Source organism: Mytilus edulis, chromosome 4 (genome assembly GCF_963676685.1).
Source record: "Mytilus edulis chromosome 4, xbMytEdul2.2, whole genome shotgun sequence".
Taxonomy (NCBI): Eukaryota; Metazoa; Mollusca; class Bivalvia; order Mytilida; family Mytilidae; genus Mytilus; species Mytilus edulis.
In genome coordinates this window covers 97,863,725-97,879,030 of record NC_092347.1, presented here as the reverse complement: position 1 = coordinate 97,879,030, position 15,306 = coordinate 97,863,725, and the positions used below count along the sequence as shown (strand labels likewise).

Here is a 15,306-nt window from a genome sequence, read left to right as displayed (position 1 = left end):
CTGTAGAAAATTTGTATTTGGTTGAACATTAAATTTGTGGATCCCCTGTACCCACAAAAATTGGTATCCAACTAATATTAACAAATCCCCAGTACAATCTTTTAAGTTCCCCCAATCTTACCTCTGGTTTTTGATAAGTACAGTAGTTCAGCTTATCCTGATCAGGGTTCAGATTTATAACTTGCTGTAAAAACAAAATCAGATGGTCAGACGTAATACAGTATGATTGCATTTATTTTCTTTCAGATATTCTTTATATCCAATTTCAATACAATATGATTGCATTTATTTTCTTCCAGATATTATTTATACCAAATTTCATTCTTTTATTTGTTTGAATCAATTCTGTAATCATTCTGTCTGTACAGACAGTTTACCAATTATTTTTCCTTTGTTTTTCAAGTTTTATACTCAAAGAAATAATTGACTATCAAGTTTTAAATAGATGAATAAATAGCGAGGTTTGTATGTCGCTCTGCTGATTAATCAGGTTTTGTTTCTGTACAAAGTCAGGCTTATTGTTTTTGCAAGTATGTTATTTTATGTAGGAGAGAGGGGGAAGGGGTTTGTGTGTGTGTTAAGTGTTGTTGAAGTGGTCTGTCCTGCTGTCCAGAAATTTTTCGATGATTCATGTAATCTAAGTTATACCTAAGTTAAATTGTCACAAAAATTAACTGTAAAACTTTAAAGATGCCTTAAATTTTGTTTTCAACACATATATACTCCTTGTGTTTTTGTCTTTTATATTCATAAAAATACAGCATTTCTTTTCTTTAGTTCAATGGAGTTAGTATTTTTTCAAAGGATTGCACCATATGTAATGCTGTCAGCACTCATAAGAGAGTTGAATAGCTAAGGTTGACTGACTAGATCTATCACAACACATTCTAACAATGGTTTACCCTAAAGATTATTGGGGTATGTGGAATGATCTGTTCAGGTAAATGTAGAACAGCTACAGACTAATATTTGACCCTTGACCCCTTAAAGTTTTAAATATAATGTATATCTTGGAGAGATACAGGGGTAACTAACTATCTATATATTGTGTTACTAACCTTTGTTGATGCAATGTTATCTAAATTAAGAATGGTTACTTTATTCCTGAAAATGAGAACATACATGTTAAATACATGAGAAATAAGGAATATAATACTCATCACATACGCACATTGTTCTTTTTGTTTTGTTTATGGTGAAATATATGTATATTAATTCAAGCATTTTTTTTCTCAAGTGAACCTGAACTAATGAACTGCTCATTGTTGAAGGCCGTACGGTGATCTATAGTTGTTAATGTCTGTGTCATTTTGGTCTTTGTGGATAGTTGTCTCATTGGCAATCATACCACATCTTCTTTTTTATAATTGGTCTTACAAAATATCATATAACTTATTCTACACTATATTTTGTTGTTAGATTATTTTGAAAGAGCTGCTGAACCTCATTTTTACTTATCAACTGTGTAGAGATATATATATTTAGTGTTTTACTTTAAACTTTTCCTCTGACAAAACAGCCATGAAAGACTGTCTGAAAATAAGGTTGACTAATATACAAATGTAAAGTTCTACTCAAGTGTCAATAAATAAATTTGGTGTATTAACTGTCTTCTGATTGGTTAAAATTATTAGTTTTATTTTCAATGTTGTCAATTTTGATGGCGACATGCCCACTCTGACGTTGTGTATTCATACACCAACACGTGTGTACGTTGTTTTTGTTTATATAAATAATATAAAACGTTCTTTGAGCCTTAATTTTGATAGAAATTTATTTATAATGAATGGCAATAATTTATTATTATTTTATTGAACCATAAAACTAATTTTTGACTCTTCACATTTGACATAATCCGCTTTGCGGATTATTCAAAGCGGATTATTCAATGTGAAGAATCAAAAATTAGTTTTATGGTTCAATAAATTCAAAATAGATAATAGCCATTCATTAATTAAACTCAGTTTCCATAGAAGTTGCCTTATTGACAGTTTAAAGTTGTGAAATTATAGATAGAAGTTTAATTTTTTATCTTAAATACATGTATTATTTGTATGCTGCATTTTCTGAGATCAAAATAGTTCTGTCTAGTCGTCCATAACTTATATAAGGTGTGATATTATTTAGGCCGTTTTATTTAATAATCAACCATGCCATACTTACATAGAACCAACCAACAAATATTTGGCCTTAGGATCTACTAATAAGAAGCGATAATAAGATGCTTGTGATATATCTGTAGAGTACGTTGTTATATTCAGTTCTGAAAAAGATAAAAAGAAAACTTTTGAGAAATTTCAATTTTGCATGAACAAATGTTTAGCAAACAGATACATGTACAGTCAAAAGATAGTATAACCTTTTGTTGTCTCACAATTTTTAGTTAGTGTAACCTTAAGATATACATTATTTGCCATTTACTATTATGTTTTTGTTTCATTGATGGCAATCACGTACCCTTTCAATTCTATGTATCATAAAAGCATTTCTAATATACAGGACAAGTCAACACAAATCCAGTTTTCTGGCAGAGTTTCAAATAAAAATCGTAAATAGAAGTGATACTTAAATAGAACCAAGTGTAACACTACATTTTGTTCATAATTCAAGATGTTCTAGAAGGAAGCTATCTAAATGGTTAACTAATTAAATGTAGAAATATATACAAGTGGGGATATCTCCTACACTGTATATAGGGAACTGTATTACAACTACTTAACAACAACATTGCTATGATAGAAGTCCTAGACTGTCTAAAATATTGTTTCAATATTGAACATTTTGAAGGGAAGTCTAGCTCAAGAGGTTTGCAAAAAAAAAAAAATCCACCTTCAAGCTGTTGTGCAAGTTACTGCTCACTAATGTATACCCCTGCTTCTCCTTTTTCAAATATGCATATGATTTCAACTAGGCTTTATATAAAACTTGGTACCAAATATCAAGGAGCTATGATTTGTTTCAAATGTATCAATACAAGGAACCTACAGGTAGTACATGTAGTAGACAGATCTTTACAGGAGGGTAAATCTTGCCCATATGAAGCTTGGTACCAAATTTCAAGATGCTCTGATTTGTATGAAAATGTGCTTGTTTTTTGGCAATCATTTCAAAATAAAAGTGATTTTCTATCAATAAATTAGCATTTTAGTTGAATGAAATACATTGTACCAGTACTGCAAAAATTGCAAAAGATACTTAGAACAATTTAGTTCTTATGTCAACTCTTTCAATTTTGAAAATTTGAAACAATTTCCTGTATGTTTATTTTGAAATAACATAAGTCAAGTTGGTTACACTGGGTGTTGCATGTAAACAATTAGCAAACACTTAAATATTTTAATTGTAAGGGCAAAATAAACAATCATATGTCAACTACACTGAACTATTTAGGGTGGATGACAAACTCTGTTGACAGGAATTTTGATTTTTATTCCCTCTAAAAATATTTTCTTAGAATGCTTTTAGAAAATTCCTGTCAACAAATTAGTATGGATTTTCAATCAACAGAGTTCTCAGTGGTTTCAATGTCAACAAATTGACAAAAAACTTAACCACATACCAGAACAGACTGAAATAACAGCCTCAGAAAAACTTACAACTTTTAGATTAAGATTTATCCCACATTTTTCCATCAAGCATAATATTTACTGTTAACTATGGTTCATAGACTTATTCAAAACAAATTGGTTTTCAAAGGAATTGCTAATGGTCACAACCCATGAATAAATAACCTTAGGTATACTGTAAGTTGCACGTTTCTAGGGTGTAACAATCTCAGGAAATAGTATTTCATAATAAAACTGTCTAACTAATGGGCAAATCTTTATTATCATGCTGAAAACACAGGACATTTTGTTTTAAATTGCTAATAACATAGACAAAATTGTAAGGTAATACTCAGCAAGATGGATTATTACTATATTTTTTAATAAATCAAGATACATCAATTTTCTTGTTATGATGATAAGTGGTTTATGTTAAGATGCATAAATAAACATGAATTTGAAAAAGACCTATCTAAACAAAATACTAAACTTCCTGAGACCTGACAGACAGACACCCGGTATTGCTATGTTCCCCACAAAGGGGACAATTATCTTTATATTTTATATGTTATGGCAAACACCTAATGAAATTGAAGGATTGAAGAGAGGAAATCCTAAATCTTGAAGTGATAATATTTAGTACATGTATATAAGCATTGATCTGACAGGGAAGTCATTTCTAAAATATTAATTTAAAAGTCACTTGAACAAATGACTTGTTAAGTTCTGAAATTTAAGCCAACATGCCTCTTGGCATACCTACATTCCGTTATCAAAGGTTTCTCTCAAAGTTGGATACAATTTCGTTCCTAACTGATGGAACAGAGGTTAAACAAACATTGGATAGTATACAATAACCAAATATGCTAATATAGTCAGTATTTAAACTAGCTATCTTAATGAGATACTGTCAACAAGTTCCATGATAAGAAATCAAATTTATTTTACGATTATCATGTTACTGTTAGTCTGTCCAAGCTGGTATTATGATAAGGTGGTCATATTTTACAAGTATTTAGCAAATAATCAGCTAGGTATACTCTCCAACAACACCAGCAGTATTTTAGGCTATTAAATATTATCAACGGGTGTAATAAAACTGCTGATAAATACCCTAAATCAATATTGGTTTGGTCTCAAAACAAATTCTTTGAGCAAATTAGACATTTATTGTTAATTTGCATTTATTCCAGCATTCTACTTATTATTCTACACATTTCAGGTTTCTAAGCCTTTTCATTAGGATGTTTTCATGCTTCTAATGTAGATGGTCTTCTGTTACTGAAAATTCATCGATTTTTTGTTGGAGTTTTCAACAATGACACGCAAAGATTGTCTATATATTACAGGCTTGTAGACTATATACATGCTAATGAAGTCAATCTACTTAGAAACAAGTTACTTGAAAGAATTAAAAACAATTCTATTCAACCTTAAGAATACAAGTAGTTTAAGCTTTTCTGATGAAATGGAAAACTGAAGAGCATATTTTTATACTATGTGGTCTTAAACATGCACAACCACTATGCCAAATTTAAAAGAGATTTTCGAAGTACAAAAGATAACAAAGCATGTATAGGCATCTTTTATTTGTACAATTGAATTTATTCAAATTTTCACCCTTGGCAAACTGTTTTATGTATCAACAAACAAATGTTAAATGTTAAAATATATTTTCACTGAATGAAAGAATACTTCTTAGACAATAAATAACTTTTGATTATGTTTTTAGTTTACAATGAAATGAAACTTTCAGATCTATCCCAGAAGTCAAGAAATATATACAGAAGTTAAGATCTGTATAGAAATGTCAGGTATCTGTGTGTAACATCTCAAGACCAGATGTTTCTTTTCTATACATCAAACCAAAAAATGAAAAAAATACATGTAGTATGACTGATTTGATAAACATCATCATTTTGACAATCTCTCAACATGATGATCAGTGAGTTTGGTTTTCTCATTAATGTCAATTCTAGGAATGGAAATAGATTTTTTTTTATCAATTTAGTAACCTCCTACTTTCAGATGGATCTGATAATAAAACTATTGTTTTTACTAATGTATTACATGTAGAACTCTTTAAACATTATTTTTTATAAAACACTTGTGCTTTATTTAGAAGCCATATCAAACATTAAATTATAGTTTTATCAAATTTAATTATATCCCTACTATACTGCATAGTTACCTGCAAGGTTGACTACATAATTATTGTACAATTATAAGGTCTATCAAAAACAGAGATAAGGTGATAACGAGATTATTTCAAAAAGGCTTGTATCATACCACTTTTAAATTTAATTTTGTATGTAAAAGATGCAACTGGAAGAGAGTTGTGCTGACTGACCAATCTTTGAACCTTCAACCCTCGGCTACATTCTAAGCCAGATCAAATAACTTCACCTTCTTTAATTGCTAATTTACTACTTTATTTCAGCATAAACCAATTTTTGTAGTAATTTCATACTCATTAGTAAATGGTTTTGCAAAGGTAAAGAAACACATAAATATGCTGAGTGGTGCTGCACATATGAACTGCTATCATTAACACAGGTATGGATTATAATATATCAAGTAAAAGTCGATTTCAGTAAAATGAAAAAACGGCATATAATAACTTCAGTATATTAGTTAATGTGAGTGCTAATTTAACAATGTGTTTGAGGATCAACAAAAATAATGAGTTGTAAATATGTTTAGTAAATTATAACATGGTGCTTTAATTATGCTGAAATCATGTTCAGCAATTGAAATACTGTGTAGCAATCAAAGGTCTTATAATGTTTAGGAAACTCCACCCATATAATAATCTTCCTTATTTCAAATAGATGGAGAATCCTTAAAAAAACAACTTGCCAAAAGATTGTATCTAGTCTTTAGAGAAAAAAGTTAATTAGTGTTATAAATATTTAGCTTTTTTTTTTACACCTGCCACCTGTACTCAGAAAATTGTACATCTTTAGTGACATGTATCATTAACTGAACAGTCTTTAGGAACGCTTTTAGTTTGGACCTGAATCTTTTTGATGTTTAGAAATAGTTTTATTTCCTTTAATATACATACTCTCCTGGACCAAGTCACAATTTATAAAAGTAAATCATTACAATAAGTTCGTTTCTCTTTTTTGTCACAATTCCTTGGATGACATTATGACTTGGGTGGAGACCGAAAGTTGTCTGGAACTCATACCACATCTTCTTATATCTATGATTTTTTTCTCACAATTGGTTAGCATTCTAACAGGTATTTTTAGCAATAGCTGTTTTACTAAGAATACTAATTTATCATTCACTAATCAGAAGTTTTACTGTTTTCAAACTTTTATCAAATCAGAACAAGAAATGGTCTGATTTTGTCTTTGATCTCTGATGGCTAACACTAGATAGCCTTCGCTAACACGAGATAGCCCCCCAGTATGATCGAATTTTACATGATACCTGTCTGTTATTTACACATCTGTTTTGTGGGAAAACCCTGATAAAAATTACATGCTTGATTAAAATGTAATTATTTATTTCCAATGGCTTCCATAAAGTTCTGGTCTCATAGATTTGGTAATGAGAATAGAGTTTTAGTGGCTTGAACAGAATCAATATAACTTGTTCTTAAAATCAAAACAAAATGCAAGTTTGTTTGCAAAAAATCAAAATATTTATCTAATAGAAATGAGACATACTAATGCTTGGTTTAAAGGGATCACTGGATGAATGGTCAAAGCCTAAGGTATGCAAAGGTAAAATGTTAAGACAAACTGATACCAAGAGAACAACATAGCTAAAAACAATCAAGCCTGAAGGAATGCCATCCATTCCTATTTGTATCTATAGATAAAAGAAGATGTGGCATATGTGCCAATGAGAGAACTCTTCATCCAAGTCACAATGTGAAAAAAGTAAACTATCATAAGTATGGCCTTCAACACAGGGAAGAAGCCTTGGCTCACACAGACCTATTAGGTTTTGATTTCTTTTCGACTCCTTTAACAAACAAGCTGCTATAACCATGAGTTTGCCATTATACCTAGAGGAATCAGTATCATTGGGCCATCAATGTAGTTGTACGTAAACATATCAGTTTGTATAGAGATCATTGGTGGATAGAGATGAAAGGGACTTGTAGCAAGTCTATATCAGTCAGGAAAAGACTACATGTAGGAAACTAAACATATCAGTTTGTATAGAGATCATTTGTGGATAGAGATGAAAGGGACTTATAGCAAGTCATCAGTCAGGAAAAGACTACAGGTAGGAAACTAAACATATCAATTTGTATAGAGATCATTTGTGGATACAGATGAAAGGGACTTGTAGCAAGTCTATATCAGTCAGGAAGAGATGAAAGGGACTTGTAGCAAGTCTTTATCAGTCAGGAAGAGACGAAAGGGACTTGTAGCAGGTCTATATCAGTCAGAAAGAGACGAAAGGGACTTGTAGTAAGTCTATATCAGTCAGGAAGAGATGAAAGGGATTTGTAGCAAGTCTATATCAGTCAGAAAGAGACGAAAGGGACTTGTAGCAAGTCTATATCAGTCAGGAAGAGATGAAAGGGACTTGTAGCAAGTCTATATCAGTCAGGAAGAGATGAAAGGGACTTGTAGCAAGTCTATCTATATCAGTCAGGAAAAGATGAAAGGGACTTGTTGCAAGTTTATATCAGTCAGGAAGAGATGAAAGGGACTTGTAGCAAGTCTATATCAGTCAGGAAGAGATGAAAGGGACTTGTAGCAAGTCTATCTATATCAGTCAGGAAAAGATGAAAGGGACTTGTTGCAAGTTTATATCAGTCAGGAAGAGATGACAGGGACTTGTAGCAAGTTTATTTCAGTCAGGAAAAGATGAAAGGGACTTGTAGCAAGTTTATATCAGTCAGGAAAAGATGAAAGGGACTTGTAGCAAGTTTATATCAGTCAGGAAAAGACTTCATGTATAGAAAACACCTAGGTTCTTATCTACATGTTCTCTTTATGTTTTACACCTAAATTTATTACCCCATCTGGTGCACCATGTCAGTAGGAAACAATCTTCATTATAGGAGAGCTCTATATGTTTATGTCTAACCATGTTCTGTTTTCAAGGACTTTCAAAAACTAACAATTTATACAATTTATACAACCTAAATTATTTTGACAAATTATATAATTATTCTATATACACAGAAATCAAATTGTTTATAAAAGCAGAGTGGAATTAACATATATCACATGAGGAATAGTTGGTCTGGTTGTTATAGTTTAGGGTGTGTCTGATTTGTGTTTAAATTGACACTGTACATGTAATAATAAAACTGCATGTTCTAATTTGTCATAAAAATCAGAATATGGTTTTAATACGATAAATGTGGTTTTATTATCCAATTTTAACTAACAGTTAACTTCACTACATAAAGTGGGTTTTTCAGCAAATATTTTATGTATCAACTATAATCTCAGTCAAGCAGAATTTCCTTTTATTCTCTCTTTAAAAAAGGGGGAATTTTCTTAAAAAAGCGAAAACCATAAAATTGTATTGGAAATCGATGTGATCAGTGAAGTTAAACCATGTGATCAATAAAAGACCTACCACAATGAATAAATAATCCAAAGATGACAAACAGTTAAGATCTTTGTACTAAGCAATGTTTGTGCATGACAGTCCCTAATCAATTACAAATCTGTCATCTTTTTCATGATCTATAACAAAAAAACTCTATTATCTCTGGCAAATATCAACATTCCTGTCTAGGGGATAACTATCTCTTCATGATGTTTCTAAGACAAATTCCTGGGAAATAAGATCCATTTTGTGTCTTATTGGACCTTATGAAATCAATGACATCACTCCCCTTGAGACGATGCTGAATTTCTTACACAGCTGATTGTTATTCAGCAAATGTGTTTTTTTTTGCCACCTCATAGAACTGACAATACATAATGGTAGACATTCCTCTCACATGGTTGTGATGCAGCGTGAGGACAGAAAACACATCAATGTACCATTAAACTATTGCTTAAACATTAACTGCAGACAGCCATTACCAAAAGCATGACAATAAAACACCACTCTTCTATTCTTATTGTATTGTCTACTAACAGTGAACATGTCTTTTATTGTAGATGTGGATGTAACAGTTGTAATTTGATGAATAATGTCTCCTAAAAATAGTCTAAGGTCAAATTGGTCCTACATTTTTTGAAATTTTATCAACAATCCTGTTACAGTTTTTTTTGGACTAAAGATACAAACAGAGACATGTATACTAAATTGTATATTTCTCTGGTACAATATAAAACACTCCTAATACTTGGGCTAGTTTTCATATGTCCCAGACCTTAGGGATTAATAATTTTGTTCTCCCTCTGATAGGATGCCTATCAAAGCAAAAACTTAAATATAATTTACATAGACAACATATTTAGCAAATTCTCTTCAACATTAAAAAGTATTCAAGGTTTGGGATATTCAAACCATAGATGTAATATTGGCCTCAAGCATCTGGAGTACACATCTGGTGCAGTAAAATTTGTACCATTTATGTTATTACACCATATCATATACATATTTGCCTGTATAACAGGTGTGCAGGAAAACAAAACAATATCAAATGCTTGTATTTCATTAAAAATAAGTCAAGTAGGAATATGTGCTGATTTGTATATTTCCCATTGTATATTTATAGCAGTAAACAAGCAGAGTACTATTTTACGAGCAGACATTGGATCAAAACTATGTCAAGATTTGAACGATATTTTTGTAGCTTATTCTCGCTGCTTTATTTTAAATAGTTCCCTTACCCAGACAAATCAAACAATTGTGAGAAATCCTACCACTATAGAAATTGGGCATACTACAAACAAAACATCTGCTCTTTGGTCGGGTTGTTGTCTCTATGACATATTTCCCATTTCCATTCTCAATTTTAGAGTAACATCTAATATACTGACTGAGAATCAAGACAATATTCCACTTATAGACTGACATCAAATCTGATAACCTGTCAGAAAACCATTAGTTCTAGTGAAGATAGAACATAAAGATCATACATTAATCAGATGGGGTAGGCTTGCAGGGAAAATTCTGATCAAAATCAGTAAGTCACATGGTCATTTTGATCAACTAGTCTGACATACTGGCCTAATTTCTGTTTTGTATTCAGAGGATCCAAGGCTTCTAACATACCTCATCTTAATCACTAATATTACAAAACTCCATCTGAAAATCTGGACTTGTCTAAGTTACTTGCGTTGTCAGTTTATTTTCGATTTATGAGTTTGACTGTCCCTCTGGTATCTTTCGTCCTTCTTTAACATAACATATGAATGTTTAATAAGAACTTTATTATTCAGTATTTATATTTCAGTGTGACATTTTGAAGAACATGGAATAAACTTCTATGCCAAAATATTTAGGTCATTTGTCTATTACGGGTAACATACTTCAATCAAAGACTCCTCATATCTTACTTGAAAGTAAGACATCAAAAACCAATAGAAATCTCTTTTTACATGTAGTATTTGGCCTAGTTCACAACACTTAACTTGTTTTGATATAAGATACATGTATACACAATTCTTAAACCTGACTTTTGAATGCCTCTTAAGATTTGTTCCTATCTTGTTAAATATCATTCTCTGCTTGTTACGCTATACAGGTTATGTAATTTCTATAATCCGGAACAAAAGAGGGCTATCTATTTGAGACTGACACACCCCTTTTTAAAGATTTCACAAGTACATTCCCAGTGAGAGATTAAGATTAACATCACTTCAATAACAACCCTTGATAATGACTCTTGTATGCTAACAATCAAATATAAGGCAAATGTTTCTTACAAAGTCTGGTTTGAATTCAGTAATTGAAAACAATAATATGTTCAGGGTTATTTTAGTAAGCAATTGCAATATAAACATTCAAATGACTTGTAAAAATGTATATATACAGAACAAGAATGTGTCAATAGTACTGTACATAGATGCCCCACTCTCACTCTCATTTTCTATGTTCAGTGTTAAATGGAATTTGGGGTAAGAACTCAAATTTAGCATTAAAATTAGAAAGATCATATCATAGGGAGCATGTGTACTAAGTTTCAAGTTGACTGGAATTTAACTTTATCAAAAACTACCTTGATCAAAAACTCGAACCTGAAGCTGGACAGAGGGACTAAGGGACAGATAAACGAAGGGACGCACAGACCTAAAACTATAATGCCCCTAGGTGTTGGATAAAAATAAAATATAAGATCACTGTCCTTACTCAATATAAAAAGGAAGACTTGGTTTGATTGCCAATGAGACAACAAGAGACCAAATGAAAAAGAAATTAACAACTATAGGTCACTGTACGACCTTCAGCAATGACCAAAGCCCATACATATTTTAACTATTTTATTGCAACAAAGGGAGTTAAAGTTCAGAAGTGTTCACTGTAATGTGCATTAGCCATTGTACTGAGACCATCTGACCTATTCCATCTGTATCTTCACTGCATGTTTTTTGTTATGATATTGATTATGGTAGAATGAGGTTGATAATTAAGATCAGAACTAGTGGTGTTCACAGCTGGTCATACAAATCATTGATAAACAGTATTTGTTTATTATAACTGAATCTATAAACAATATATTAAAATGTGATCAAATGCCAAATTTCTGCATTCTCCTTTAAATGAAGAAAATGTTCATTTAATAATAAGTATATTCTTTAAATATGTTTAATGGAGTGTGTTTCTATCATTAATTATATATTTTGATCAGAACAGCACATGATTATTACTATATTACAACACATAGTTTTCAGGGTGTGCTGGTAACAAAGTTAATAGGATTTATAATCTTTGTATGAAGGAAATTATAGAGCTGATCAACTGACTAACCTTGCTATGTTTTATTGGGCCTATCCAAATCTTCATTGTATATCTCATTTGTGTCTTCATGGTAGTTCTTTTAATATTTTTCCATTACTTTTGGTGGTTTTTTTTAACTTTAATAAAATGTTTGATAATTGGATTTATTGGGCTTTCTGCACTCTTTGTAAGATCCTATACTTTACCAATATGAGCTTGTTTATTATTTGGTTTGCTATTTTCTCTATATCCAGTTCTTTGATGAATTCATTTGTTGAATTTAGACTTTTTTTAATAGGATTTACTTCCCTTTCAAAGAGAGCAATTTCTTTCCAATATTTTAATTAAATAGGAGTTACTTCCCTTAAAAGGAGGGCAAGTTCACTTAAAACAAGAATGTGTCCATAGTACACGGATGCCCCACTCGCACTATCATTTTCTATGTTCAGTGGACCGTGAAAATTGGGGTCAAACCTTTAATTTGGAATTAAAATTAGAAAAATCATATCATAGGGAACATGTGTACTAAGTTTCAAGTTGATGTAACTTTAACTTCATCAAAAACTACCTTGACCAAAAACTTTAACCTGAACTTCGCACTATCATTTTCTATGTTCAGTGGACCACGAAATTGGAGTCAAAACTATAATTTGGCATTAAAATTAGAAAGATCATATCATGGGGAACATGTGTACTAAGTTTCAAGTTAATTGGACTTCAACTTCTTCAAAAACTACCTTGACCAAAAACTTTAACCTGAAGCGAACGGACGCACAGACGGACGCACAGACGGACGAACGAACGGAGGCACAGACCAGAAAACATAATGCCCCTCTACTATCGTAGGTGGGGCATAAAAATGTATTTGAATATGAGTTACTTTCCTTTCAAAAAGAGCAAACTATTTAAAATATAATTAATTTTATAATGAAAGTTCTCGTAACACAAGTCAACTACTGCCTTTAACAATCAGACTTGAGAAACCATGGTAATATCAGGTACAAAGAAAACTATTTCCTTTTCTTTGATTTCATAAGATAATGATATCCATTCCTATAGTACTTTACAAACAAAAGGAAGTACACAGCTTTATCTTACAGAAGTTGACCTTCAGATGTATATACATTATTCTTAAGATTAGACAGATAGGCATGATTGTTTATGATATCAACATCTTTTAGACTTTTACCTATTGAAACACTATGTAATTTATTTCTTTTTTCTTTTGACCAGATCACCTATTTCTTTCTCTCTCAAGGGCAATAACTGCATTTCCATTTTTAAAGCAGTTTCAAAAATACATTGTAAATATGTAATCAGCTACAACCCTTTTAAAATTTCATACAGAGTTCATGAATTATTCAAAGATCTTATAAACCAAAGTTTACTATCCAGTAGATACAGAACACAACTTTACAAAGTGTTCCAATTTGTTTTTAGGTCATTCTGTGACCTTCACCTCTTTCCCTAAGTAAAATATGTTTTATGTAATCACCAGTAATTTTGCAATTCTAATAAAGATAAAGGTTTTCGAAATGCATGCAAAATAAAATTGAGAAAGGAAATGGTGAATATGTCAAAGCGACAACCACCCGACCATAGAGCAAACAACAGCCGAAGGCAACCAATGGGTCTTCAATGTAGCGAGAATTCCCGCACCCGTAGGTGTCCTTCAGCTGGCCCCTAAAATATGCATAATAGTACAGTGATAATGGACGTCATACTAAACTCCGAATTATACACAAGAAACTAAAATTTAAAATCATACAAGACTAACAAAGGCCAGAGGCTCCTGACTTGGGACAGGCGCAAAATTGCGGCGGGGTTAAACATGTTTATGAGATCTCAACCCTCCCCCTATACCTCTAGCCAATGTAGAAAAGTAAAAGAATAACAATACGCACATTAAAATTCAGTTCAAGAGAAGTCCGAGTCTGATGTCAAAAGATGTAACAAAAGAAAATAAATAAAATGACAATAATACATAAATAACAACAGACTACTAGCAGTTAACTGACATGCCAGCTCCAGACCTCAATTAAACTGATTGAAAGATTATGTCTTCATCATATGAATATCAGGTACAATCCCTCCCGTTAGGGGTTTAGTATCATACCATCATAAAATATATGAGAAGAACATAACCCGTGTCATGCCAACAACTGTTTTTTTTAGAAGTAAATGTGTTTAGTTCCGATGCAAAGACCCTATCAGTGAATCAATGTTAAAGCCAAAATATGCAATCTTTAATGACCTGACAACAGTATCGTAACTATATCCCCTTTTAATAAGTCTATTTAAAGGTTTTGTTAGTTTCTGAGGAGAATACTGACATTTTTGTGCTTTATAAAGAATATTTCCATAAAATTTTGGATGTGAAATACCTGAACGTATAAGATGTCTGCATGTTGAGTTATATTTACGAATTATTTCCTTATACCGGTGATAAAATTTAGTAAATGTTTTGACCAGTTTGTGATATCGAAAACCCTGGTGTAATAATTTTTCAGTAATACATAAATTTCTCTCGCTAAAATCTAATACATTGTTACATACACGAGCGAATCGTACAAGTTGAGATATATAAACACCATAAGATGGTGACAAGGGAACGTCACCATCTAAAAATGGATAATTAACAATAGGAAATGAAAAATCATCTCTTTTATCATAAATTTTTGTATTAAGCTTCCCGTTTATGATATAGATATCAAGATCGAGGAAAGGGCAGTGGTCATTGTTATCATTAGCTTTATTTAAAGTAAGTTCTACAGGATAAATTTCTTTAGTATACATACTGAAGTCGTCATTATTTAGTGCCAATATATCATCCAAATATCTAAAAGTATTGTTAAATTTTTGTATCAAATGTTGTTTTGATGGGTCTTTGCTAATTTTAGTCATAAATTGTAACTCATAACAATACAAAAACAGGTCC

General features: G+C 31.4%; 1 protein-coding gene across 10 annotated transcripts in view; it reads right to left on the bottom strand.

Moving 5' to 3' along the window:
* Nucleotides 1-15,306, bottom strand: part of LOC139521196 (semaphorin-2A-like) — a 92,633-nt gene that overhangs the window by 11,594 nt on the left and 65,733 nt on the right. For all 10 annotated transcript variants that reach the window (XM_071314550.1, XM_071314552.1, XM_071314551.1 and 7 more), the window contains 3 exons: nt 2,164-2,263; nt 1,059-1,104; nt 122-184 (listed from right to left, as the gene is read on the bottom strand). In XM_071314550.1, the coding sequence (XP_071170651.1) occupies nt 122-184; nt 1,059-1,104; nt 2,164-2,263 (209 nt within the window). The remainder of the gene's footprint in view (nt 1-121; nt 185-1,058; nt 1,105-2,163; nt 2,264-15,306) is intronic.